The sequence below is a fragment of the Zootoca vivipara genome, chromosome 4 (assembly GCF_965207765.1).
Source record: "Zootoca vivipara chromosome 4, rZooViv2.hap1.1, whole genome shotgun sequence".
Taxonomy (NCBI): Eukaryota; Metazoa; Chordata; class Lepidosauria; order Squamata; family Lacertidae; genus Zootoca; species Zootoca vivipara.
The window spans coordinates 85,719,150-85,746,619 of record NC_142587.1 but is presented as its reverse complement, the minus strand read 5'-3'; the positions used below and the strand labels follow the sequence as shown (position 1 = coordinate 85,746,619).

At 43.3% G+C, this 27,470-nt stretch overlaps 1 protein-coding gene and 1 long non-coding RNA gene across 2 annotated transcripts in view; one reads left to right on the top strand and one right to left on the bottom strand.

The window, feature by feature from the left end:
• LOC148686033 (uncharacterized) overlaps positions 1 to 26,870 on the top strand; it is a 131,623-nt gene extending 104,753 nt beyond the window's left edge. The window contains exons 3-4 of the long non-coding RNA XR_015949718.1: positions 21,255 to 21,337; positions 21,927 to 26,870. This is a non-coding gene — a long non-coding RNA (uncharacterized LOC148686033). The remainder of the gene's footprint in view (positions 1 to 21,254; positions 21,338 to 21,926) is intronic.
• Positions 1 to 27,470, bottom strand: part of TRPC6 (transient receptor potential cation channel subfamily C member 6) — a 70,945-nt gene that overhangs the window by 7,228 nt on the left and 36,247 nt on the right. Inside the window, exons 2-9 of the mRNA XM_035115113.3 lie at positions 18,385 to 19,159; positions 17,256 to 17,435; positions 15,742 to 15,906; positions 9,394 to 9,607; positions 6,124 to 6,357; positions 3,690 to 3,954; positions 1,960 to 2,155; positions 1,107 to 1,310 (exon numbers count right to left, since the gene is read on the bottom strand). Coding sequence (XP_034971004.3) covers positions 1,107 to 1,310; positions 1,960 to 2,155; positions 3,690 to 3,954; positions 6,124 to 6,357; positions 9,394 to 9,607; positions 15,742 to 15,906; positions 17,256 to 17,435; positions 18,385 to 19,159 — 2,233 coding nt within the window. The remainder of the gene's footprint in view (positions 1 to 1,106; positions 1,311 to 1,959; positions 2,156 to 3,689; positions 3,955 to 6,123; positions 6,358 to 9,393; positions 9,608 to 15,741; positions 15,907 to 17,255; positions 17,436 to 18,384; positions 19,160 to 27,470) is intronic.

Sequence of the window (27,470 nt, the reverse complement as noted above, 5' to 3'; positions counted from 1 at the left end):
CTGTAAATAATGTGCACTAATAAAGAATTTTGAAAGACAAGCATGTGGAAGGTCGTTACTCAGGAGTAGTCATAACAACCCTGACAGGGGGGGGGAGGGATCTAGAGGTTAAATGCATATGTCCATACAGATCTCCTGGCAGCCCCGCAATATTGGTGGCACTGTGGTCTAAACCACTGAGTCTCTTGAGCTTGCCAATCGAAAGGTTGGTGGTTCGAAACCCCGTGATGGGGTGAGCTCCCATTGCTCTGTCCCAGTTCCTGCCAACCTAGCAGTTTGAAAGCATGCCAGTGCAAGGAGATAAATAGGTACCACAGTGGCGGGAAGGTAAATAGCATTTCCGTGCACTCTGGCACTCATCATGGTCCTCCGTGTACCAGTAGCAGTTTAGTCATGCTGGCCACATGACCCGGAAAGCTGTCTGTGGACAAACGCTGGCTCCCTCAGCCTGAAAGTGAGATGAGCACCGCAACCCCATAGTCGCCTTTGACTGGACTTAACCGTCCAGGGGTCCTTTACCTTTACCTTACTCTTGGGCAATATGCATATTCCAATCCAAACCTAGTAAAACTAGTCAGCAGGCAGTACTGCTCTATGGGATATCTGTTTGTGTGTTCAAAGCTAAGCCCATGGACATTCCTTCCTGCACATATGACAATTGGTTTAGGTTCCACATTTCCGCCACAATGGACACTGAATCAGAGGCAATTCACTCTCCAGACTTCAATAATAGTAATCAAGAGAAATGAAGGATGCTTTTCTCTCTATCAAGAGTCCCCTCTGGCAGCATTTGCAAACTCAAGACTGCATTTAGAAACCCTGCGGCCAGCAGAGCCAGGCTGGGCTAGGCGTTTGACCACCTCCACACTCCCTCCAGCATAGCAGATCCGGAATTTGGATTGCTCTGCCTGTTTCTAAAATTGCAGCCAGCCATAAAATTAACTTTGTAGGCTAGGGAATTTCTACCAGAAACCCTTGAAAGAAAACAACCATTTTGTTTAGTGGTGTAGGTCTGGCATGAATTGCCCTCCTCCAACGAAGTCATGCATTGCATAAAACGGTTTACAATTCCAGAATGTGGCGGGTTTACTCCATTGCGAAGTTACCTTATTCATCTCAGCATCTTCCTGGAAACCTTTTCTATTGCAAAACAACAACTTAAAAATCCACTTCTTTATTCTAAGCGAGAAGTAAATCAGAGATTTGGGGCTAGGCACTAGGTTGAACGGCACCGGGAGTGTTCTGCCCTCCTCAAAATAGGAGAACCACAGTTTTGCTCTTGCAAACTTCCATTCCACATCAGCATCATCCTGGAAGGCAGAGGAAAGAGTTAAGCAGTGGTCATTTGAAATGATACGCAAAGGTTGCTTTGCTGGATGCTCAGACTCCAGCTAGCGGCAGTTTGGGTTTCACTACTCTGAACTAAAACTGCAGGAAATAACAGTAACACTACGGTACTTCATAGGAAGAGCTTGCCTGGATCAGATAAGGGGTGGATTGAGGTTCTACCTGTGTTCAGCCCGTTTCTGACTGTGATCAGCTAGGTGGTTGGAAGAAGCTCACCGGCAGATCATGATTCTAAGGAATTTGACTTGGGCACAGTCTAATGTAGTTGAACTTAGGTTCGATTGAAATCTGTAGGACAAATTAATACCGACTTAGCTCAAGTCCTGTTCAAATAATGGCACTTTTTAAGCAACTCGCGGTTGTAACCAGTGCTAGTCCTACTGAGAGTTTGTTTTTTGATTATGAATTTATATTTGTTCTGAAAAAAATGTACTGATTTAATAAAGCAGGGATTGAATACCTGTGGCCCTCCAGATCCCACTGGACTATAATTCCTGACATACTTTGACCACTGCCCATGCTGGCTGGGGCCAAGGGGAGCTGGGAGCCCGACCACATCATTACTCAATGATGACTGAGTAAGCTAAAGGTAGTTCAAAAGAGCATTATTACCTCAATCTCTTGGAATGAGCTGTTGATCATCGCGATAAGCATGTTCAACAGAACAATAACCATGGTGACGTTATAAACCCCATAAAGGACATAACCAATGTTCTCAATAAATTTGTGCCTATAGTTTATGACAACTGATTTCACTTCTGAGAGTCCAAATATTGCCCAGAACAAAGTCTTGAAGCTTTCCTCCACTCTGCAAGAAATAAAAATAAATCCCAGAAACATGAACATACAGTGGAGTAAAAGATCTGTAAAAGCTGAGTATGGGACCATCCAGGCTTACCCTTGCCCCACTTTTTTCCCCTGGGGAAACCTGACTTTTGCCACTGAATCAGAACAAACACCAATCAGGTTTTCTCCAGACTGGTGTTTGCTCTGATTTATTGCTTAAGACTGGGTTTTCCTGGAGAAAGAGGCAAGGGCAAGGGCAAAACCACTCAGACCGATGCCTAGAAAGCGCGGGAGAAGCAGAACAGCTCAGACCCATGCTTTCTAGGCCTGGGACAAGCCCTATGTCGGCACCAGCTTGCCTCCAATTCATTATGATAGAATCAGAGTTGGAAGGGACCTGAAGGGTCATCTAGTCCAACCCCCTGCAATGCCGGAATCTCAGCTATAAAGCATCCATGACAGATGGCCATCCAACCTCTGCTTAAAAACCTCCAAGGAAGGAGAGTCCACAACCTCCCAAGGGAGACCGTTCCACTGTTGAACAGCTCTTACTGTCAGAAAGTTCTTCCTGGTGTTTAGTCGGAATCTCCTTTCTTGTAACTTGAATCCATTTGTATGGATCCTACCCTCCAGAGCAAGAGAAAAGAAGTTTGCTCCAACATCCATGTGACAGCCCTTGAGGATGGCTATCATATCTCCTCTCACTTTCCTCTTCTCCTGGCTAAACACATCAGCTCCATCAACCGTTCCTCGTAAGGCTTGGTTACTAGACCCTTTGCCCTCCTCTGCATATATTAATGGTGCAGGAAAATTGGGTATGTCATGATAATGTTTAAAATGTCCACATTTTAAATGTTCAAACAGGGCATGATCAACCTCTGCTTTTGCAGAAAAACCATCGGGGAGAACGTGCAATGGAAGTAGCTGCAGTCTGTACTTTAGCATGCACATGCATAATTTAAATTTTAATGGAACTTGTGACATATATGGACACTAGCAACTAAACTATGCAGCATTGACTAAAGATGTCTACATCACACTCTTGTTATGCACAAACGGACCTTGTCCTAATACATCTCGCATAAGAGGAGTGCATTATGTATTTATGCAAACTAAATAATATAAAAGAGGACCTAATCTATAATGCAAAGCAGGTGCTTCTATCTGCTGGTTGTTGCGGCTGTTCAGAGCTACCATAGCCGCTGCTTTTGGGGGTGACATCTGAACTGATCCTGGTAGTAGAAATCGAAGGATTGCCCCAAAGGGGTAACCAGCACTTTCATTGAATGCACCAATCAACATGAATCCATTAACATGGAAGTGCCTTTAGAATTACTTTATAGTAAATGTGCTTGGCATTTAGATGCATCACTACTGCTAGCTTAGGAAAGATGGCTGGGCAAACCAATATTTAGGAATTGCAGACCATAGCTAACCATGGCCATAGTTTGGATACTTAACATTACAACAGCGAATGCGCTTAAATCCAACTGATTGCCTTCCAACAAAATAATCTACACTTACTACAGCAAAAGCAGATTTCAGCATTTACTTACGTAGTGAAGGCTTCGTTTTGCTTTGCCCCCAGGTAGTAAGAGTAGAGATTAAACATTCCTATCATGAAGGCCACAAAAACCATGATAAATATGACCATGAACTTGAATATGTCTTTCACAGTTCTGCCAAGCGATATCTGTAGAGGTCCGAAGCTTTCATTGGCTGGCAGAATATAGGCGATTCTTGAGAAGCTTAAGACCACAGCAATTGCATACAGGCCTTCAGATATGATTTGAGGGTCGGATGGATCCCAGTCTATTCTTGCTGTAAAAAAAACAAAAGAAAAACCACAAGAACATCAGTTTAATGTTTTGATATATGTTCCATATTTATCTGCCCAAACGTTCAGCCAATATATGGAGATCTTGCTGTGCATCCCCTTGCTATCAGAAGTAAAGCGCTTGTGAACAAGAGAGAGAAGCACCTTTCAGAGGGATGTCAACACAGAGAGACAACAACAAAATGGCTGCTTCTTTTCAGGCAAATTTGTGACATTACCCACATACCATTTCTGTGGCTATTAATGTATGAACTGCAGGCCCTAGTTAGGGTTGGACAATATCAGCTTTTCGACATTTCAATTTATCACCAGTCGAACATCGTGATATAGTGATACATCACGGTGTTGAAAAGCGGAGGGAGGAACAAGCTGCATCGGGCCTGGTCCTGTGAGGCACCAGGGTGAAATCGCCTCAGCTCCCTCGGTGGGAGTGGCGGTGGATTCACCCTGGCCAGGGTGAATGCCAGCTCTTTCCTCCGTGCGCCATGCGCTGGAGGGAGTCCCTCTGCTGTCAGTGCCTGGCGCACCGAGTGAAAAACAAGATTTTAAGTGAAGAAACTAGTTATACGGTAAGGGGGTGTATAAACTGCAGCTAAAAATGAAGATTCCTATTTCTTCGTTTGAATTACAACCTGCTGTATAAGCCCAGAGCAACTTACAGCACTCTTTCTACATATTAATACTGTAGTTATGTTCCCAAGAGGTTCACAGTATAAGGAAATCAAATGGTTTAAGGATAAAAAATAAGCTAAATAATTTTAAAAATAATATTTTATTTAAAAAATGATGTTGTAAACATAAAAAACTGATGTGTTTATGTATATCTATATAACATCACAACTACATCAGTCCATAAAGCCATGCAAAGTCATTCCCATCGGGGGATTTTCTTCAAGCAGCAGAAAATTATTTTTATAGGATATTTAAGGAAAGAAAATGAATATGAAACCTTGCCTTGCCAGGCAGGAGTTATTAGCTCACTAAAAATCTCCACCAGTTGCATGGGGTGTGAAAAGAAGAGGACAAGCAGCCCCACTCAGTAGTAATGAGTTCCCCAGCCAGATTATACACAGACAAGAACTCATGGTGGGAAGCCTATAAGGCTCAACCATGTGAGATGTTCTTCAGGAGAAAAAAAAAGACTATTGTATTATAAGTTCTAGATGAAAACATTTTATCCCACAATGGCCTTACATGTGAAAAGCATCATGGGGTCTTAAAGGTAAAGATAACCATTAGGTCCACTCGTGACCGACTCTAGGGTTGCGGCGCTCATCTCGCGTTATTGGCTGAGGGAGCTGGCATACATGTGGCCAGCATGACAAAGCTGCTTCTGGCGAACCAGAGCAGCACACGGAAACGGCGTTTGCCTTCCAGCTAGTAGCGGTACCTATTTATCTACTTGCACTTGACGTGCTTTTGAACTGCTAGGTTGGCAGGAACAGGGACCGAGCAATGGGAGCTCACCCCATCGCAGGGATTTGAACCTCCAACCTTCCAGTTGGCAAGCCCTAGGCTCTGTGGTTTAACCCACAGCGCCACCCACATAGACTACAAACTTAACATGAGTCAACGGCAGGCACCCCCAAACTGCGGCCCTCCAGATGTTTTGGCCTACAACTCTCATGATCCCTAGCTAACACGACCAGTGGTCAGGGATGATGGGAATTGTAGTCCAAAACATCTGGAGGGCCGAAGTTTGGGGATGCCTGGTCAACGGTGTGATGCAGTAGCAAAAAGAGGTAATGCTATTCTTGGCTGCATCAACAGAAGTCTAGGGAAGTAATCAAGGGGAGTAATAGTACCACTCTATTCTGCCCTGGTCAGGTAACACCTAGAGTTCTGTGTCCAGTTCTGGGTGCCACAATTTCAGAAGGATATTGACGAGTTGGAACGTGTGCAGAAGAGGGTGACCAAGATGATCAAGAGTCTGGAAACCAAGCCTTATGAGAAATGGTTGAGGGGTTTGGATATGTTTTGCCTGGATAAGAGGAGACGTGAGAGGAGATATGATAGCCATCTTCAAATATCTCAAGCGCTGTCACATGGAAGATGGAACAAGCCTTTTTTCTCCTGATCTGGAGGGTAGGATCTGAACTAGAACAGTTCTCCTTTGTTCAGCCAACACAAATCTCAATGGTTCATAAACTCACCCAAAGTGTAGTATTTTATATTGGGATGCAATGTCGCCGTTTTCAAGTCCTTCATATCCGCATCTGCATCGACTATGCTCTGGGCTCTGGAAGCATGCCAAAACGCCATGAACCTCGCAATGAACGAAGCTGCAAAAATAGCTAGCATCCCGAAATCCAGCATATTCCACAACTCAAACAGGTATTCCTTGGGACCTTGGGACCAAATCTCTTTACACTCGGACCATATCATACCTAGGGGAGGAAAGAAGAGAGCACACACAGCATTAGCTTTCCACAAAATGTCTCAGAAAAATATCAAATATATCTGTTTGAGTTCCGTGTCTTGAGAAGTAGAGATACCTGCTTCAAAAAATGAAAGCCAAGCTCTTATTTTATTTATACAAGAAATATTCCACCCACTGCTTTGTGGGACATCTTCGGGAGAAGAAGAGCCTAAGGAGTAAACCCTATGCAAATCTGGAGTGGAGTCCCTAAGATGGTTGGGTGGTGCCTTGTATGCCTCCTTCTGGCAACTCCTGCAGCTAAGCTGGTACCAAACATATTGCTCTGCTTTCCTTTGGACCACATTGGCAAGGTTGAAGAGTGGGGTGTTGTCATCTGGGCAGCCCAGGGCTTCCATACACACTGCCTAGGCTTCTACGCAGGGAGGTCAGTTTAGTGCTGCTAACGTAGTAAAAACGCGGGAAGCAGCACTTATGAGTTCCCGGTTGCTGCAGCCACAGCAGGCGCTGCGATCCTGCAGCTCTTTGACTTCACCCCACCCCCACCCCGGAGGTTCATTCCATTGTCTCTCAAGATGGATACCAACAAATTCTATTCAGATTCCCTTTTCATTATGTAAAAATGGTGGGGGGTGGGGTGGCAATTGGCTTTGTGGAGAGTTGTCAAATTGCAAGCTGGATATTAGCACTCTAGCTTTGAATTTACCAGCACAGCAGGAGATGTGGCAGCTATGGGTTTTCATACACCAACAGCTTTTATCAGTACCCCTTCTATAACAAACGGTGGTGAGAGAGGCCAGTTTGCTAGCGATCCTGGAATGGCAGAGAGTGTCAAGGCTAGCTGTGCCTCCCGATATTTGATGAGTACATAAAGAATAATGGTATATCTAAATCCTAATGGCAGACTAAGATTGAACCTAAATTGAATTTAAGGGAAGATTATAATAAATGGAAGATAAAAGTTGTGTGATACGATATAATAAGGTGAATACATAGATTACAGAGAGAATAATTGGAAGTCAGTTAAAAGAAGATATAAATGAATGATTTTATTTTTTCTATTTTTTGTTTTTGTTTTTGTTTTTGTTGTTTTTTGTGATTGCATTTTTGATCATTCAAATAAGGTTTCTGGAGTAGTGAATTCATAAAGAAGAGATGTTTAGAGCCTAGCAATTGACCACGCCATTTTTGACTGCTGTGACTTGGGAGCAGAGTTTTGCTGCAGAAGCAGAAGCTGATATGAGCAGAGAGCTAGTGGGGAGAGGGAGAGGGAGAGGGAGAGGGAGAGAATTGAGCAGCCTCTGAACAATGAGTTTCTCATTCTACTAACATCCTACACTATTTAAGAATAGTGCATGTTTCATGCAGTTGGGATCCCTTTTGAATTTAATATTTAATTCAACACTGGGCCACCTTGATCAACTGCACCCTAAAAGCACCCCCTGCTGTTAGCAGACAGCAAAAGAGGAAGATGTCTTAACCGAAGCTGAAGAAGATTTGGGATGAGCTGCATCCATCTTCCCCTGCAGCTGCAAGTGTAAAGGTACTGCACAGATCTTCGGCTCGCTATGAGTTTTAGATGGCATTTCAAACGAATGAATGTGTGTCATAATTATTATCTTACATTTGTGACTGTGTGTGTTTCTCCTTCACAGCTTTCAAATATCTACTTGCTCCTTCGTGTCTCTCACAGTTCTCGGTTCATTAACTTTTTATTACATTTTATAGTAGCTTCTAATGCATAACACCTAATCAACCAGAAACTCTATCTCCTACCAATTTGGATTTATCTGATGTTGCATGTTAGTAATCTCCAGTGCTCACTGTCAATATCTGAACACACTCATTAGCATCAAGTTACTGTCCTGCTTGTTAACTGTAAGGGGAAGAGAGTATAGAGAACCTCCCCCTCTCATCAGAAGCAGTTCCTCCCCAAGCAGCAATGGCAGCGAGGACGCTGAGGAAAGCAGTCAGGAAGTGGGGAGAGAGGGCCAGGGCTCTGGCAGCACGGGAGAGCCCCTGCTACACAGGAGGGAGGAAGAGAGAGAGGGGGAAAGGGGGGAGAAGGAAAACATGGAGCGTAGACCCTTTCCTCCGGTTCCGGAATTACGCAGGAGAAGGAGGGGAAGGAGGTTTGCTGTCGCAAGACTCTTATGTTGGAGGAAGTCAAGGGGCGGTTCAGTGCCAGATTCTGCATCGGACTGAGCAGACATGTTGTACATACCCAGCTCACTGTAAATAGCCTGCACTAATAAAAAGCTGTTTAAAGACAAGCATGCGGAGCGTCGTTACTCTAGAGTAGTCGCAAGAACTTTCTTTTTAAAAAATTGGCTTTAAAAGATTTAATTCTTATTTTAGATAATGCAGCCAGAAATGATTGGTTTCATTTGATGTAACATGCTGTCACTTCTATAGAGCATTCCCCTGAATTTTCGGTGCTTTCAAAGTAACATGCCACCTCTTTTTTCTGCATAAGCCTTTTTTTAAAAAAACTATAACAAGAGTAACGTGTGTACACATTGAAACTTGCACCCCTTTTCCTAGGCTTCTGAAGTGTAAATTTTAAATGAATTAATAACAACATGTCATCTGTACAGTGCTGGGTGCTTTAAGATGTGACAATCAACTGTGTTTTCTGGGGTGAACTGTCTTCTCTATAACCAAGAAAGTAGGAGCTGGGTTTTGGAATCAGGTTAATTGGCAGAGAGTTAACAGATCTGATTCAGAATGTGTTTGCTTGTATGAATAAGCAGATCATCTGATATAATCAGAGCATTCTGAAAATGCACCTCAAATGTTCCTTGTTTGGTGTGCTAACACACAAATGCATGTGTTTCGTGAAAAGTACCAAAGAGGGGGGAAAGGAAGAACACTGCGGCATTTTCCACCCACAACCTACGCAAGGGATACACATAAATGAATGTGTAATTCAACGTGACCCTTCACTTTGTGTCTTGTACTTCACCACTATAAGAGAAAAGAGTCTTAACAGACACACAGTCCTCTGCTATGGTTGCAAGACACAGCTTTGCAATATGTTTTTTACCTATTACCCATGAGATAATAAGCAACTCCATCCACGAGAAGCACGAAGTTTTCATCCTGAACAGCTGTTTTCCATCCGTTCTGCTTTCATTGGGCTTCAGTTTGGTGCCATCAAACCTGTCTGCCGCATTCATGACCAGCAAACCAAGGAAAATGGTGAAAGAGGCTGCATGTGCCACAAATTTCATAAAGGGTCCGCGCATTATTCTACCCAACTGCAAAAATAAAAAAGAGAGGTTTTAAAGATTACATCATTCCCCCACCCCCCACCCAAATACATTTATCCTGAGAAGGCTGCTATCAAAAAGAAACAACAGCCAGACACAGCAAAGAATGCTCTGCATAAAATAATCACCCCTTAATGCTATTTCTAATTAGCCTTTTGCAGTTTTCTGTACTTCCATACACCCTGTATGTATGTTGCTCAAATTGCCCAGGGACTTCAGGATTACAGCAGTGCAGGGGGCAGAGGAGTAGAAATGCCAGGTGATGCTATGGCACAATGGTTGCTGCCACCTTCAAGGTGGGAACCACAGATTGAAGATACACAGCTGGGGAAGGGGCATAACTGAGAGGTAAAGCACACGAGTCCCATGCAAGAGTCCCTAAGTGCAATCTCTGGCATCTTCAGGGATGGCTGGCAAAGACTTCTGGTTTAGATGAGCCAGAATTTTGACTTGGTATAAAAGCAGTTTCCTATGTTTCAATGACCACAGCGTGGTCAGGCAGTGGTCCACTTACAGGGCATCTCTCTCCAACTCATCCTATATAATAAAGTGCAAGTGTCTCTGCATCCAGATTCCCTGTGTCCCTGTGTCCGCGCTACTGCGCATGTGCCCCACAGACACAGGGACTGGACGCACACACGCACGCACTCTCCCCCCCCTCTGTCTACCGTTTCCCTGCGGCCGCCAACCGCCGCTCCTGGCTGGACAGCACCTCACTTGCGCTAAAGCGCGAGGAGGAGGAGGCTGCTCTCAACACGCGCAGCGTGACGGGCTGCAGCTGCCAGCTCCACAAACGGGCACACTCCATAAGCAGCGGCGCCACTCCTACACGGGCCCCCGACCGCGCTTCCACGCGACTCGGGCGTGTGGGCGCTGCTTCCCTTCCGCCGGCAGCACACGTGGGAAGGGAGGAGCAGCCTTGGCATTTGGGCTCCCGAGGCGGAGCTTCTGCACTGACGGGGAAGGGAGGGAGCCAATGTGTCGCAAAGAGGAGGAGGCTTTGGGTGGCGTGTGATGCGGGGATCGTGAGCACCAGAATCGGGGCAGAGGGAAACCCCTAGCCTCCGTATCAGGCCCCAAAGATGCCTCTACAAATGTCCCCGAGGTTGCTAGAGCAACAGGTCTGCTCTAGCACCCGTTATTTTAACGGGCTTCAAAATACTAGTGTTAAGGATAATGGTTTAAATTCCTGAAAAGGGAATGTTTACTTATGTTAAATTACTGTGTTCTTTTAACATGGGGGAGTTCCTTTGGCAGTAGCTCTCAAGTGATTGGCTGACTGTGAGTCACATGAGAGCGGCATTCCATTCTGCTGTGACTGTTATTCCAGTAACTGTCGTTTTTAAACTGCTCTCTGTTTTCTCTGTGTGTGTGAGGGAGAATGGCTGCTGAGATAGACTTCTCAGGAATCTGCTGTGGATAGTGTGTGTCTGTGAGATCTGTCTGAAGTAAAACAAACAGAGGAAGATCCCTAAACATTAATAGGGAGAAACCCGTGCTGGAGCTCTCTGTAAGGAACTAAGAGAAGATACTGTTGAGGTGAAAGTGAAAACCTTTCATAAGAAACTTCAAAAACTTCCATCTACAATTCAAGTGAGAACATGCCTATGTTTGACTAAGCATGTGATTGTAAATATATTCTTCTCAGTTATATGTTTATGAAAGTAAAGTTCTTTTGAATATAAAGACATTGGACATTGCCTTTACAAAGAAGCTATCAATCACCTAGAAGAGTTATTTAGCTTCCTAGCTGCAAGCTACTCTGTTACTTTGCATATCATCAAAATTTATTTTTTATATATAAACAACAACCCAGGAGAGGGTCAGGCTGTGGCACTTGTGTGTGACAGGAGTGCATTGTGGGGAAACTGCTTCCCTTACCCTCTGCCTCAGACAGAGTCTAGACCAACAACAACTCCAGGAGGATCTCAGCCCAAGAAGTGGAGTAGAACCCTGCATAGACCTTCAGCACCAAAAACACCCAGCCCCCCAAAAACGCTGTCTGCCCCTGATGACGCCACACACACCAGACCCCCACCTGGACCCCTGACTATCTTCCTTCGCCTGTAGCCCTCCCAAGAGCAGAGGTGTCATTGCTGGCCTGGCAAGAAGTCCAGAGCTGGCACAGATGCCCTTGGCTGGCAATCAGAGTGGGCTTCACTTCCTGGGCTGTACTCGGGAGGAGCCAGAGAAGGACCTAGCACCCATTGGGATGTGGCAGGTGTCAAGGAAGGGGGAAGAGCTGCCTGAGAAGATCTATACATCCCAGTCTTTTCTGAACCTTTTCTGGGATTACAGCTCCCCGCCAGGCTCTGGGGAACTGAAGGCAGACAGCTTCTTGGGTAATAAGGGTGTCAGGGCATGGCTTAAAAATGACAAATGCAGATCAATGTGAGGAAGTGTGAAGTGATTCACAGAAGAGCAAAAAAAGGTCCTAGCTCCAAATATATGCCAATGGAGTCTGAAGTGGCAGAGACTTGGGGTTGTGATGGATAGCTGAGCCGTGGAAAGGTCAAACTCCACGCTAGGTTCGTAACAAAAGGGATTGAAAACGAAACTACCAAAACATAAAGCTGTTTTACAAATCTATGGCACAGCCACACTTGGAATTCTGGAGATCTGGTTGCCTCACCTTAAAAAGGGATATGGTAGAGCTGGGAAAGGCTCATAAAAGGGCAGCAAAATTATTCAATGGGCTACAACAACATCTCTGTAAGTACAGGTTAAAACGTTTGGGGTAAGGGGCTTTTTAATTTGGGGGGGGCAAGTAAAGGGGAACAAGATAGAGATTTATAAAAATTGTGCATGGAAGCAGATAGAGAGATGTTTTTCTTCCTTTTTCATAATACCAGAACCCAGGGTCATTCATAAAGCTGAATGCTAGAAGCTTCAGGACAGACAAATAGTAATATTTCTTAACACAGTGCATATTTAAACTATGGCATTCACTTCTACAAGATATAGCAATGGCCAGAAACATGGACAGCTTTAGAATGGGATTGGATGATAAATTAACATGTGCTATTAAGGTAAGATGGGGAGTATGCAGGAGAAATGATTTTGAGGAGATATGGAAGGTCTTTGTAGAATTTGTACTGTTAAAACGGAACCATCGCAAGAGGTGTTGAACTTTTGGGAGGTTGAATAGTTACAATGGAATAGTCTCGGGGGTGGGGGGGCACATTTGTATTCTTATTTATTTTTTATTATGACTTTGTCAAAATATAATTATAAAAAAACACCAAAAGCCGGAAATAGAAAAAAAGAAAAAAATTGTAAGATGTGTATAATAAATTTGGAAAATGCAAAAAGAAAAAGAAAAAAGAATGGGATTAGACAAAATCATGGACAAAAAGGCTTTATCAATGGCTATTAGTTTATAAGCTTTTTTGTGACGTCTACAGGGGAAATGTATGATGAAATTTAAGTGGAATTACTAGGGATTAAATATGTGCCTCATTCTATGGGAAATAGTTTTGTGCGTATACTTGTCTGTGTATGATGGGGTATGTCCCTGTATGTTGAGGGTGTGTCGGTCGGGTTGAATGTGGCCCTGCCCACTATTGAAATGTGGCTCCTGCCAGCTTTCCACCACGTAATGCAGCCTTCAGCCCGAAAAAGACTTCTCACCCAAGGATTAGAGGGTCAACTCAGTATTCTGAGCGCATCTGTGACTGTCTCCCTCCTCTTGCTAAACCTATTCAACGGAAGCAAATCCCACGTAAGTGTGCATAGGATTGCAGCTTTAGAAATTGTTTCCCTAACCACCAAAAAATGTGGACAAGATGGGGAAGATCCAGGATTCTGTGTAAGGCCTATGGAAAACTTGAACCACCCTGTTTGCTCAGTTCTATAGGAGGGTAGCAAATTTTCTTTTAGAAAGCAAATAAATATAACCAGTAGATTGAAATTAGAGACTGTTAGAAATAGTCTAGCATTGGAATTTCCCATAGGTTTTGAAATACTTTCATAGTCGGCACTCCAGGGCCAGATTAATTTGAGAGGCATGCAGGCGCTGGTCAGTTCACACGGGGAAAGGGGTGCATGACATGTTGGAACACAAGACGTCAAAAACGTCAGGCAGGAGGTTTGCGGAGAAACTTTCCAGGATGTGGTGAGTTGGCTGCTCACAGTTCATGGGAAAGGGTTTGGGAAGAGAAGGAAGCAAACAAACATAATATCTCACTGAATGAGGGAAACTGTATTTGCAATAACGATGGTTCATATGTAAAGGGGGGTTAAATGGTTTTCATTTCTGAAAACATAGTCAACCACAAATACTCCCATTTTTTTTATTTTTCCAGCGACTATTTAACAGGCACCATTACAAAGCGTCTCGAGCTACTTTATTTCTTTTCTTATGAATGCTTAAGCTAGGAAGGAGTGAAAGGTCAGTGGAAAATGCCCAAAGATAAATAAACTGTTTATGAAACGTTAAGTATGGCTGAATCTAATATTAATAAAGGTTGGTAAAGCCAAATGCTGGGCACACTAGTCTGCTAAATTCTTTAGGAAATCTTCATTCCACCCTCATCCTCCAGCCAAATAAATAAGTAGCAACACACACTTTAACTCAGAAGCAAGTCTAATTCATTGGGACTAATGCTCCAGTAAGTTTGTTTAGGGCGGCAGCCTAAAAATAGTTTCGTTTTTCTTTTGCAAAACAGTCTGTCAGTCCCCTCAGAGGCTAAATGACTATTCCCTCCCCCTAATAAAGCTTGTTGTTTATACCGACAAGCTCCTTTTTAAAGCTTCCAAGGGGATGGTTAAAGACAGCAATGATTAAAACACACTTTGTAAATGATAAACAAAATACATTGGCAGTGTCCTTTCAAATTGATTACCTGCCTACGTTCACAAGTGAGGATGAGGCTGGGAAACAGCGTCACTTGAAGGTGCCAGGAAAGCAGGTCAGAGCGGGCAGAAGACAGATGTGGGATGTAATAAGTAGCAGTAAAAGAAGCCAGAATGGCTGGCAGTGACTCTCCAGAGTTTCAGTTGCCTGGGAACATTTATGCCGCAATGGCCTGGTCCACATGCAATGCTAAGCCAAGCCATGACATAACTGAGCAAGTGCATGGAGTAAAAATCACAGTTGTTTAGCTCCTCCCAGCACTGCTGCTGCCATGCTGCACAGCGCTAAGCCATGATTTGGTTCATCATTACTTTTGAACCCAGGCTAGTGGCTTGTTTTACTCTAGACAAACCACAATGTTTGGTTTGGCACTCATGGTTTGTCTTCGGGAGCCTGGGTTTGGACATACAGTAACACTAAGCCAACCCATGACTTAGCTCCAGTCAGCAGCAAAGTAGCCTTGATTTTCGCTCCATGGACACTTGCTCATTTATGCTCAGCCATAGTTTGGCTTAGTGTAACATGTGTACTGGGCCGTTGAAAAGCAGCTAGTGTTCAACATGTCACAAATCTCTTTATCTTCTTATTGCCCTGGGCCTGCTCCCCTGGGTCTTCAATTTAAAGGCAATTGCACAGCAATGTAAACGTTTAGCTACTCTGCTCATGTAACTGTACTGCAGCACCAGCATGGCCCCTTGTTTTGTGTTGATGCTGTCATTGCTGTTGATATTTCATAATGTAATGTTGATGTTGGATGTTGGTATTTCATAATGCAATCGGATTTTTTGTTAGCTTCAAGCTGTCCCATTTTCAGTACCAGTATACTAGTTTAAAAGGCTTAAGGCTTCATCTGATAAAATACAGAGAGAGAGAGAGAGAGAGAGAGAGAGAGAGAGAGAGAGAGAGAGAGAGAGAGAGAGAGAGAGAGAGAGAGAGAGAGATTATATGCATGTGTGTTGCTAACAAACAGCACAGGCACAAACACAAAAGGCATAAGTGATGCCTTTCAGTTCCTCCCCCAGTCCTGCCACCTTCACAAATGAAAAGCAAATTAAGTTGAACATAATGCTTTCGCTGCTTTTTATTGAGAACAAGGCGTGTGATCCTGCCATCACACCATTACAATAAAAAACTTGCTACTAAAGCATTGCTAAGTGCCTCTCTTGTTTATTGTGCATGCTTCACTTTAGCCCACTTTCAAGTCTGCATGCAAACGAAGAACAGAAACTGTTTTAAAAGGCTGATGCAACCTTGCACCAACTAGTACCTTACTGCATGGAGCAATCCAATAAGCCATCGACAGGAATGGCAGCCCAACAGCAACTGCAAGAACCACTAAAAACTTCACCGCCATCGTCTGTTGTCGTAAACCTGACAGATTCTCATACCAGATAGAGAGGAGCTGCTGCTGGCAGTTTGGATGTGCTACAAACTAAACGACAAAGGAAAGGAGTACAAGAGAACATTACCACCACTCATTTCATATTTAGCCTGCCAATGAAGGTATTAAAACAGAAACGATCCAGGTAATCTTCATGTGATTATCACAAAGGGAAGAGCAGCAGCTTCTGTGTGCTATATGAGGCAGGAAGTTTCCTTGTCAAGACAACACACTTGGTTTTAAGTTTTCTGCAATTTCATCCTTTAAAATGTTTGGGGTTTTTCCCCCTCCAAGTTTGCCCAGAAGATTCTTACTACAAATAAAAACTGCCAGGTTGGGTCAAGCAGATGGTGTAAATTGTGTTCAGACATGGCTTGAAAGATGCCTCTGGGAAATTTTTCAGTCTAGGCACGGTGGTACCGGTAGCATCCATCCGCTTTTTATTGGGTAACAGCATTTTGTAGGAGAGGCCTTGTGCCTCTGAAAATGTGAGATGCACTTTAGCTACATTTAAATAAAATCTGCACAGCAGGCACATCGTGGAATCTATACAGCAACTTTCTCCAAAGTTGGGTGTCCCCCCCCCATGTTGTTGATACTCACATGGACCCCTCCACACCTTCAAAGGCTTCCATTTTATTGAAACTGGGTTTTTTGGGATGAAGGGACTGTAATGCAATCGGGCTATATTATAATTTTGGCTGGTGCAGCCCAGGTTTATGCGTAACATGCCAATTTTGAAAGCACTTCAGTGACAGTCTGTTAGCATTTAGGACTAGTTCCAATGATTGATATTTGCCTTTAAGCTGTCACAACACTGCTTCGTCAGACTGGAAGTGACTCTCCAAGGTTTCAGTTACAGGTAGGTAGCCGTGTTGGTCTGAGTCGAAGCAAAATAAAAAAATTCCTTCAGTAGCACCTTAAAGAAGTGTGCATGCACACGAAAGCTCATACCAAAATATAAACTTAGTTGGTCTTTAAGGTGCTACTGAAGGAATTTTTTTATTTTGCTCCAAGGTTTCAGAAAGTGATCTTTCCCAGTCCTATCTGGAGATACCAGGGATTGAACCGGGATTTGCTGGATGTAAAACATGTGCGCTTCCACTTAGCTGTAGCCCTGAAAGATGCACTGCATGTGGGCTCTATGTCCTGTAGGTTTCTGCTTATGTACTGCAGGATATATAAATGCTAAATTGAATGTCAAAAGCACTTCCAAATTATCCAGAAAGTTCATGAAGGTTTATCTTCATGTGATGATTCATTGGGACAAGGACAAATGTTCATGGAACTCTGTGTGTTATTTGATGCTCGATATCACCAGTACTTGGATAGGAAGATAAATGGGAAGGAAATTAATGGAAACATCTCCAACCCAATCAGCTGCTTATGCCAGAGCTTACCTTTTTGACTTCATACTTTATGGCAAGTTTTAGGCGGCTAAGGCTAGGGCGTCCGTGCTCCCCGTGGTGCAGCTCAACATCTCCATTTAGAATAGCTTCTACTTCTTCAGTGTTTCTGCATAAATCAAGAAGTCCAACCACAAAGTCTTTGCACTGCATAGACAATTTTTTGTAATCATTCTGTGAAGGAAAAGAAGCCACAGAAATCGGCCATTTTTATAATAAGCAACAAGCATAACATTAACTAGTGACCCATCTAGCTCCAAGTCCATTTTAGGAGAAGGAACGGGAGGTGGGGCTTGCATTTTCGCATCAGCAGTCACGCAAGTCACCAGGCCGCAGTCTCCCCCACTATGGTGATAGGCATTGTTTAAATTAAAGTAATTATTTATAAATTTGCACCTGTACACACAAATTAGCATGAGTGTCATGGGTCCCTTTACCTTTACCTTTAAGCAATTTAAAGGTGGTTCATTAGATTCCCCAAAAACTGGCATGACAATATATATATATTTTTCTACTGTAGGCTGAGTAATGAATAACATCCTTAGCTGGCTTCATACCCTGTGGCCAAACAATGACAGCTCCACATTTTCATAACTAAATTGACCCCCCCAAAAAATGCTCTGGGGTAGTATACCTCTGAATTCCAGACACTGGGGAGACAAAACTTCAATCCCTATTTGTAGACTTCCTAGAGACATTTGGAGGATAAGGCTATCAGCAGAAAGAGCGAAGCAGTCCTTCTCTACCACAAAGTCGCATGGCTAGAGTGGCCTGTGTGTCATTGAAAGGAGGAAAAAAAGAAGCTCTAGCCACCCCCATTTTGTAGTAGACCAGCTTTGGCAGGTGGCACCAGAACGCCTCGGGGGGGGGGGGGAGCAGCGGCAGAGTTGGCAGCCACCACATACCCCCTCAAAAAAATCCTGGCAGGAGGGAAGAGTGTGTTTGGGTCCTATTTGCAGGTTCCCCACAGTGGTTGGCCAGATGGGCCATTGCTCAGATCCATCAGGATCCTCTTATGTTTTTATGACGTTGACCAATGAAAACAGGAGGCTAAAGTAGATGATCCAGCAGTGGCCTCCTGTTAAAAAACTAACCCCAGGAGAGAAAAAACAAAACAACTTACTTTGAATTCTTTTTCAATGTTAGCAAGCACAGCCAGCTCGTTGCTTAGTTCTAAGGCAATCATTACGGGGTCCTCGCTAGACAAGGAAAGGTAAGCAGGGCTGGCCAGACCTTTGTAGGCATTGATCCTGGACCTGGAATGGCTGAAGGAATCGTGCTTTTGCTTCTCGTTGCATTCGCTGCATTTGCAGAAGTAGTCGTGAGGCCTCTCGATGCGAGCGCCTTTCCTCAGCAAGGTGTGCACGATTTCGTACTCGTGGCAGTGAGCAGCTAGGATGATGGGGGTCACATCGTGGGAGAAGCGGGTGCCGTCCTCGTCATAGGCATAAAAGTCATCGTGCTGCACCTCCGATTGGCTGGGGCTTGTGGCCAGCCTCTTGCCTTCGGCGAACGCAGGGTGACCCAAGATGGCTTCTACTATCCGGACGTAACCTTTGCTAATGGCCAAGAGCAGGGCGTCCCCAACCCGTGACAGGTTCTCCTTATTAAGCAAGAGCTCTGTGATTTCCAGGTGCTCATTTGCGACGGCGAGCTGCAGAGCATTCTGCCCCATGTAGTCCACGCAGTTCACGTTGAGTGAGGTACATTCCTCCAGCATCTTGCGGACCACAGGAATGTTGCCATATTCTGCCGCTTCCAAAAAACGCTCCTCTTCAATAGAAAGGCTGGTTGAGTGGTCATTAAACATATATGCCGGTCCACGATTTGCAAGCCTCCTGCCTTTCTCTCGGACAAGAGTCTGCTGTCGGAGGGCATGTCTGTTCTCAGCGCCTCTACTGTAGGGAAAGAGAGAAATAATGAAGTCTTCAGCTTTGCTTTGCTTTCTTTTTAATGCATTTCTTAGACCTGTGTAAGGGAAGATTCTTTGAGCCAAGGCTGAGGAATCCTTATCTCCATTCCCATCCATGGGCTGAATTTGATAAACAGATGGGTCCAACCCAAGTGATGCCAAGTGACCTATTTTTGCCTGTGCAGGTTGAAATCAGCAAAGTACTTGCCAAGCCCTTTGCACAATGCTTCCCAAGAACCACTTATCAGCTGTCAATGCTTCAGAATCTGTGTGCAAGGGGCTCTACAGGCACTACTAATAAGCTGGTCAGTGGTTTCTGCAAAGACCCTTTCATCCAAGCCCCAGCTTTACCTGGCATCAGGTGTGAGGTAGGTGGGTGCAGATTGGACAAAATGCATACTCTTCAAGTGTCCCGATTTTCCCAGGACAATCCTGGAATTACAGAAGCCATCCTGGCTTCTGATTTAATACCAGAATGTCCCGTTTCCCCCCTCCAGAACCACTAACACTGTGCTCGGGGAGGAATATGAGCCAACACTTGCAGCTGGCGCTTGGAGTGGTGCTGTGCTCTCATGTGATTCAGTTGGCTCCAACAAGAGCATGGCTCCAAAAGACACGTGCCCTGGTTTTCATCAGAGGAATGTTGGAGGTTATGAAAATGGCTTCACAAGCCAAATGGGCAGGCTTCCCCACCCCTGCTTTGAGCCTTACATGTTACTAAACAACACCTCCAGTTATAGACTGACAGAACCAAATTCACTTAGCATTAAAAACAAACTGTGGAAAGAACGGGTGAAAGCAGCACCCAATATGGCTAACAACTACAATAAAAAATAGCAAAAGGGGTACAATGGACAACTAAGTGGCATGGCACATTCATAGGAACTCATAGGAAGCTGCCTTATCATACCATTGGGGGTGTATCTGGCTCAGTAATGGCAGTGTAGTGATAGGGTTCCAGACAGAACCTCCCAGTCCTACCTGGAGATGCCAGGGATTGAAACTGGGACTTTCTGCATGCAAAGCAGATGCTCTACCTCTAAGCTATGGGCCCTTCTCCTTCCCTGCTTCCCCCATGTGCAACAAGGCACCACCCCCACGCTAACTTTCCCAACTTAAGTGCCAACATTACAGAGCTGTCCTGGTTGCAGGGGATAGGTCCCAGCAGCCAGCAGATTGATCATTACATATCACCTATATTGTTTATTTGGGTTGCTCATCGCTGTGTTTGGGTGCAATGCACAAGATATAACTGTGCAACAAGTGGTTCCCTGCATACTGCTGCATTACAACAGCCCCAACGTGGTTGCTCCTGCAGTTAACCTCATGAAGAAGCTTCGACATCTCACTACTGCAGTGTGGGCTGTTGTTGTTGTTGTTGTTGTTGTTGTTTAGTCGTTTAGTCGTGTCCGACTCTTCGTGACCCCATGGACCAGTGTGGGCTAATCATATGCATTTTGGGAACTATAATTTAAACAACCTGCTCTCCAAATTATAGAAGAAATAGGTACACCCTGCTTTGTGAGTAGACACAGGCCAACATCACCCTACCCACCTCATTGATTTCATAGCTCAAAGAAAACAGGAAATTTGTAGGAAAATCTGCTGTCTTCTCACTCTCTGCTTGTTCTCTGTTTATTCTCAAAGAACCTCAGCACCAGCAGCACTTTCACTTCCAGATTCTCAGAAACATTTAAGGAAGGAAATTCCAATGTGGAAGAGCAGAGCCGATGGCGTATGAAAAGTTACTTGCACCACGATAAGCTATAATATGTCAGAAACGTTTCCACTGGCCTTACCTTTATCCCAGCAGCATAAGATGATTTTAACAGTAGCTAATCTCAACTCACACCTAGTCTTTAGTCCTCATCCCCAATCTGAATTAAGACCAAATCCTGATAGCTTCACTTGCTCCCCTTCTCTCTCATTTGCATAAATCATCACAAATTACAAGCAAATCAAATGTATCCCTTGCATTGCATCTGGCAGAATTCATAGCAACTTGATCATCTGAAACAATAACTGAAATTGGCTTTTCTTTTTAAAGAGAATTTTGTTGGGTTTGTTTGTTCGTTTTGGAGAAGTACATTAGAAGATTCCACTGGATGTCACAAAACAAACGTGCATATAAAACAAGAACAACAAAAATATGTATGAGTTACAGGTAGGTAGCCGTGTTGGTCTGACGTAGTCGAAACAAAAAATGAAAAAATGTATGAAAAGAGCAACATGTCTGCTGAATGAAATAACTTGTCAATAAACATAAAAAGATTTATATTGTTGTTATCCTCATTATTGGAGTGCTGTTTGGGATGCTGGTGATCCAGTGAAACCATAGGATTTATTGATATAACTGGAATCTATGCAACATCTAAATTATCCTGTTTCGCTTTACCCTCAATGACTCGCCTGTGTTGGGTCAAATGTTGAGATAATGCTAAGATTTGTTTATGTGAAGCTTTTTTCATCCTTCTCCTCAGCCAAAAAAAGCTCCCCAGGGCAGCTTATGTAAGGCTAATAAAAGCAAGACAGTTCATGAAATGGGAAAGAAGCAGAACCACAGCTAGAGGTTGTGTCTAGCCTACAACAATATCCAAGCCAGGTCACCTACGAGAGGCTGCTGAGACTTTTGTCTACGCTAGAACCACCCCCACTGGGCACTCACGGGAAACTGTTCCAAAACTTAGTTCCATGCCCAGCTGATAATACCTATTAAACACTTGATATTATAATTCTGTTTTTCTTTTTTTTAGGCTTAGGACTTTACTAGTTGCAGAGGCATCAACCAGTTTTCAAACTGAGCAACAAGGGGCAGGGAGCAGATTCCAGAGCTGCTCCCTTACAAAACCCACTAGCAGAGAATTCAATCCAAGACCATTGGCTGTTCTGCTAGATAAGTGTTTAATGGTTATTGTATTTGTATTTATTTATAAACCAATAAAAAATGTTGTAGTTGATTTTAAAAAATAACAGTTCTTGGATTCGTTGGTTCATTTATTCATGTTTGGTGGGAACGCCCTTACGTTAAAAACTTTTGGAGAATCGTGTATTCTCCATTATAATCTGCAGTTACAGGTCAAGCCCTTTCTCCAAATTCTGCCTTAGCCCTGCTATCTTTGGATATAGACTTAGACTTCAAAGCAAGCACAGTTTATAAAATGGGAACTAAAATTAGATGCATGAAATCATAAAACTTCCTCCTTCCCAATAACCCAGCAGAAAAGAGGAAGCGAAGAAGAAGAAGAAGAAGAAGAAGAAGAAGAAGAAGAAGAAGAAGAAGAAGAAGAAGAAGAAGAAGAAGAAATCAATTCTGTGGATCAGCTGAGTAAGTTTGAAAGGGCTTGCTTTTGATGCTCTCAATATACACCACAGTAGGAAACCCAAATCCAAAATGGGCCTGACAGGCTAAGAAGCAGGACCAGATTCTGACTAAGCGCGGGGCATGTAGCAATGGGCCCTTTGCTGGGTCCTAGCAGTATTCTGCGATATCTTCCACTGATTTGGGGGTCCCCATGACAGACATCAGTGGTTGGCCCCCTGGGTCTCCACCAACTCCCCAAGGGTGCCCTTATTCTGCCCCCAGGACTGGGAAGGACACATGTGCTTATCTTAACATCTGTTTGCATGAGAGGCCTCTTTTCACATGGTGAGAACCATCGATTTTCTATCATGACTCAGCACACTCAGGTCACTAAGGGTGCTACTTCACCTACTATCACTCCCTGAATCTTTCTAATACCACAATGTATGCAGCGTAAAGTATACTTGCAAGACAGCCTTTCAAAACACTTTCCTGCCAAAGCACTCTGCAGAAAATCCTCTGTAGAAGGAAAACCATTAAACCAAACAATGCTGCTTGCTTTTAAAGAAAAACCCCGGAAAGACCTTCAGAGAGATTGCAAAGGCTTTTCAACAATAAAGAAACCAACACCCACCACCACCACCAAACACACAAACACACACATGCACACCCTGGATAAAATCTGGTAGAATTCACTATCTGTTTTCCAAATCTCCTAAGCAAATAAGAGACAAACCTGGGGTGTATAGATTGGCGATGACTGAAGAATAAAACGACCTCAACCAAATGATAGGGGGCAGTGCATTTGATTTATTTTCATTCTTGAACAGGAATGCCAATTCAGCACCCAAGGATTTCAACACAGAAACACGAAAAAGCAATGCCAAAAAAGCAGTAAAACAATGAAAACTAAGGCCACTGAACCAGTAGAAAAAGCAGCAGCAGCTAAGAACAGTGAAATAATATTAAAATAACCCCGCTTTGGAGTCTGCAATGCTCCACTACACTGCAGTTGTGCAGAGTTTTTTCTCTTACTGGCACAGTCCACTGACCCCATGCTCACGTTTATTTACAACCCATAAATATGGTTCCTTCTAATTTCTAACAAATTTTGACCGAGTATTTTTCACAAAGTTCCACATCCTCAGGAACATAAATATTTTAAAAGCGGATATTTTAAAAGCGGAAATAAATTTTACTGATAAAGAGTCATTTGATCATTTCATTAAGATTCCCTGTCAAATAAATATGTTACAAGTCCAAATCTGTTCCCATGTTTCAGACATCTCGGTCTTGCTGTATCAAGGGTTTAATTAGGGTTGTCAAGCAATTACAAAATTGGGAAAGATTAATCATCCGCCTGTTAATGGTTTAGATTTAAATAAATCTGCATACTGTCAAATCCTCAATATAGATGCCTACAGGAAGTGTGAGGCAACATATAGCTTTAATAAATAATAGCTGTCATTAATAATAAAGATCGTTTCAATATTCTATTTTTCACTCTATGTTACAGCAACACACCACAATCAAAGCAGCATACTGAGTCACAGCAGCCACTATGGAAAAATAATCTTAATGCTTCAGACTGAAGTATATTATTATTATTATGTTTATTAATAATAATTAGATTTATATACTGCCTTTCCTCACAAGATCTCAGGGCTACTTGTGTTTATACTTTTAGTCTCATAACTAAAGATACAAAGTAAAAATACAAGAACGGTATGTAGTTGAAACAAGGACAACAAAATATTATTATTGATTTGATTCATAAGTATACACTGTGGATGTGATCTTAATATGCAAAATAAAAGTTTTTCCAAGTTTGTTTTGATGCCATGTGGAAGACTGCATACAAGATTTAACATCTGTGCATGTATTTGTCTTGGAGGACAACACTTACTGCTTGGCAATTGTTTTAAAAATATTAAATAAATAGAAAAGCTTGGAAAGGGGAGAGTCATTTCATCATTTTCCTGCTGTGTTCTGTAACGATCCTCAAATTTAATCACTTCTGGCTGGTGCTGGAAGCAGAAATTTGAAGACATCCATCGTGTTCAGGTCTGATGCCAAAGCCCACTGGGCTTCAAGGTGGTCAGGCAGGTCAGAAGTTACAGGACCACAGACAGCTCCAAGTGAACAGCTTGCTTTCACAAGAATCTCTCTATTGCACTGAAAACCCACACATCTCTTGCACATGTCAGATTGTTCAATCGCCTCACCCTAATAGTGGCTATAAAGAAAACCCTTCCAGTTGCAAGCCAGGATGGCAGTGTTTGCATTACTCCAGCTGAGTGACAGGGTGGAGTCCCAGGATGTTCGCAGATTGAGCCCCAGATCCAGACAGGTGCATCAGACAGGTGCATCATCTGGGACGTGGCACTTCTAATACTTTCTTATTGCTATTGCTAATTTGATAGGCTGTAAGCCACTCTGAGCACAGTTTTGCAGGGAAGTGGCACAGAGAGAAACAGACAACAAATACAGGATTGCTGGGGAAAGGCAAGCAGGGTGGGAAAACGGAAAGAAACACGGGTGCAGTTCGCTTCCGAAACGTCACCACCTTTCTTCCTGCTTCTTATCTCCTATGAAGGCTCATTTGCTGCCAGGGCACATGTCTTTCTTCGGACATGAGGCCTTCCACGGCACCATTAAAAGTGTCCAAGCAGCATTATTTTGCTCTTCTCTAAGGACAGAAAAACGAAAGAGGGAACTCATCTCTGTTGCTAACAGGAACTGACACCATCTTCCTGTAGTTATCAATCCAGATTTAAGCTCTGAAAATCTAATAAATATCCGGAATTAATGAAGAGATTGGAAATGTAATTGTTCACCGTATTGCTAAAGACAGGCTGTCATGCAGGAAAAAGGTATCGCCAAAGAAGCAAAGCATTGTGTACTGCAGGCATCCCCGAACTTCGGTCCTCCAGATGTTTTGGACTACAATTCCCATCATCCCTGACCACTGGTCCTGTTAGCTAGGGATCATGGGAGTTGTAGGCCAGAACATCTGGAGGGCCGCAGTTTGGGGATGCCTGGTGTACCGTTTTGCTTTTCTAAAGAAGGAGGGCCTCCACAAAACCAGTTTTAGAATAAGTAAAGGAATTTGGCGTATGGGGGAAGAAATTCCTTGGCATACCTAAGGAACCACCACCCAGTCCAAATATGGTTATTAGAGAGCCAGAAGTATGCTTAAAGAGTCTGGGTATGACCTTATTTAAGCCTCATCCATACTAAGAGCTGGAAAAAAACATAGCAAGGTGTGCAATCTTGAAGGGGGATTAGACAGAGCCCTCCTGACCAGACTACAGCACGCATCCAAAGTAGTTCTAAATCAGCTGTGATCTCCCAGCTGCAGAAGGGCTGTCTTTGAATAAAGCTGGAAACTTGCACACCATAATTTAGGGAACAGATAGACATTTATTCCATAAAAAGCTCATCGTATAGCAAGGCACAAAGGAGTAACAAGATATGATGGTTCAGATCTCTTAGGTGCTGCTTTCTTTCATCTGTCCCGAATCTTCCAACTGTCAAGCTCATGGGTTGCCCAGGAGGTCTAGTGTTATGGGGGGGGGGGTGGACGCTTTTTTCCAAGACATGCATAATTTTGCAAACTTCCATCCTGTCACCTTTACTCACCTTTTCTCTAAACTCAGAAAAGTTCCAAACACTGCAGCCTTTCCTCGAAGGTAAGTTGTTCCACCCCCTTGATCATTTTAGCTGCCCTTTTCTGAACCTTCTCCAAATCTACAATATCCCGAGGCGACCAGAACTGTACACTGTATTTCAAGTGCAGTAGCACCATGGATTTGTATAACGGCATGATGATATTCACGGTTTTATTTTCAGTTCTTTTCCTAATGATCCGCAGCATGGAATTCACCTGTTTCACAGCTACTGCACACTGGGTCCTAGCAGTCGTGACCATTAAGTACTGCCATTACTTCTTAGCATCTGGGAACTGTTAATGAACAGCCTTCAAGGATTTTCAGGCCAGGTATGAAACTAGATTAGTTCGTTTCTATGAGCTAACAAAGACAAATATCTTTTTTTAAAAATCTTTTTATTTATTTATTTATTTTAAACATAATTTTTATTGATTTTACAATTTACAAAAAAACGGTACATACATGAACACCTTTTCCACCTTCTTCCCACCCCCCTCCATGGGTCCTCCCCTGCCACAGAAGTATCCCACGCAGGTGAACAGTCAGAGATGGTCCATTTTATGGTTGGAATTCTGTCCTCCTCCCCCTCCCCTGCCCCCAAAGCCCCCCCTGCCACCAGAGAGCTCCAGGAAACCAGGGCAGTACGCAGGAAGACGTCCATCCAACCATCTATTCTCATACCCAAAAAAAAAAAGAAAAAGAAAAAAGAAAAAAAGAGAAAAAAAGAGAGACAAAAAAGGAAAGACAAAACAAAAATAATCTTTTTTCATTCATAATTAATAAACCATATTTTGTGGGCTTCCCCAACCTCCCCCCTTCCCCGGTTTTCATCCCTTTTTTTATCCTCTTCAACAGTTTCTTATTCTATGAAATAATTACCTTTATACCTTATACTACTTTAAAACTTAGCTATTATCATTTTCACCAAATATCCAAATCACTGAAAAATCAAACTCCCATTTTTTCTTCCCGTGCCTAATTTTTCCCCCTCTATAAGCCTCCATATTTTCACCTTTTTCCAAAATCAATTCACTTTTAAACTATAACTATTCCCAATCTAACCTTTCATCCCCAATTTCCGGCTCCAACCCCCCAATCCAGCAAGTTCCGTAGTCAGCAGTCCAGTTTTAATCCTAATAATCCATCCTATTAATCACAACTTCACTTTCCCTTCACCCCACCCCCTTTTTACAGTATTTTGCCATCCAGGCCTCCATACAGCACCCCTGAGTTTCTTCTCTTCTCTGCTTATTTTTTTCCTCTTCCCTGTGGGCATTCTGGAGTTCCAATAAATCCAATCGTACCCCCCTCAAAGGAGGGGCACT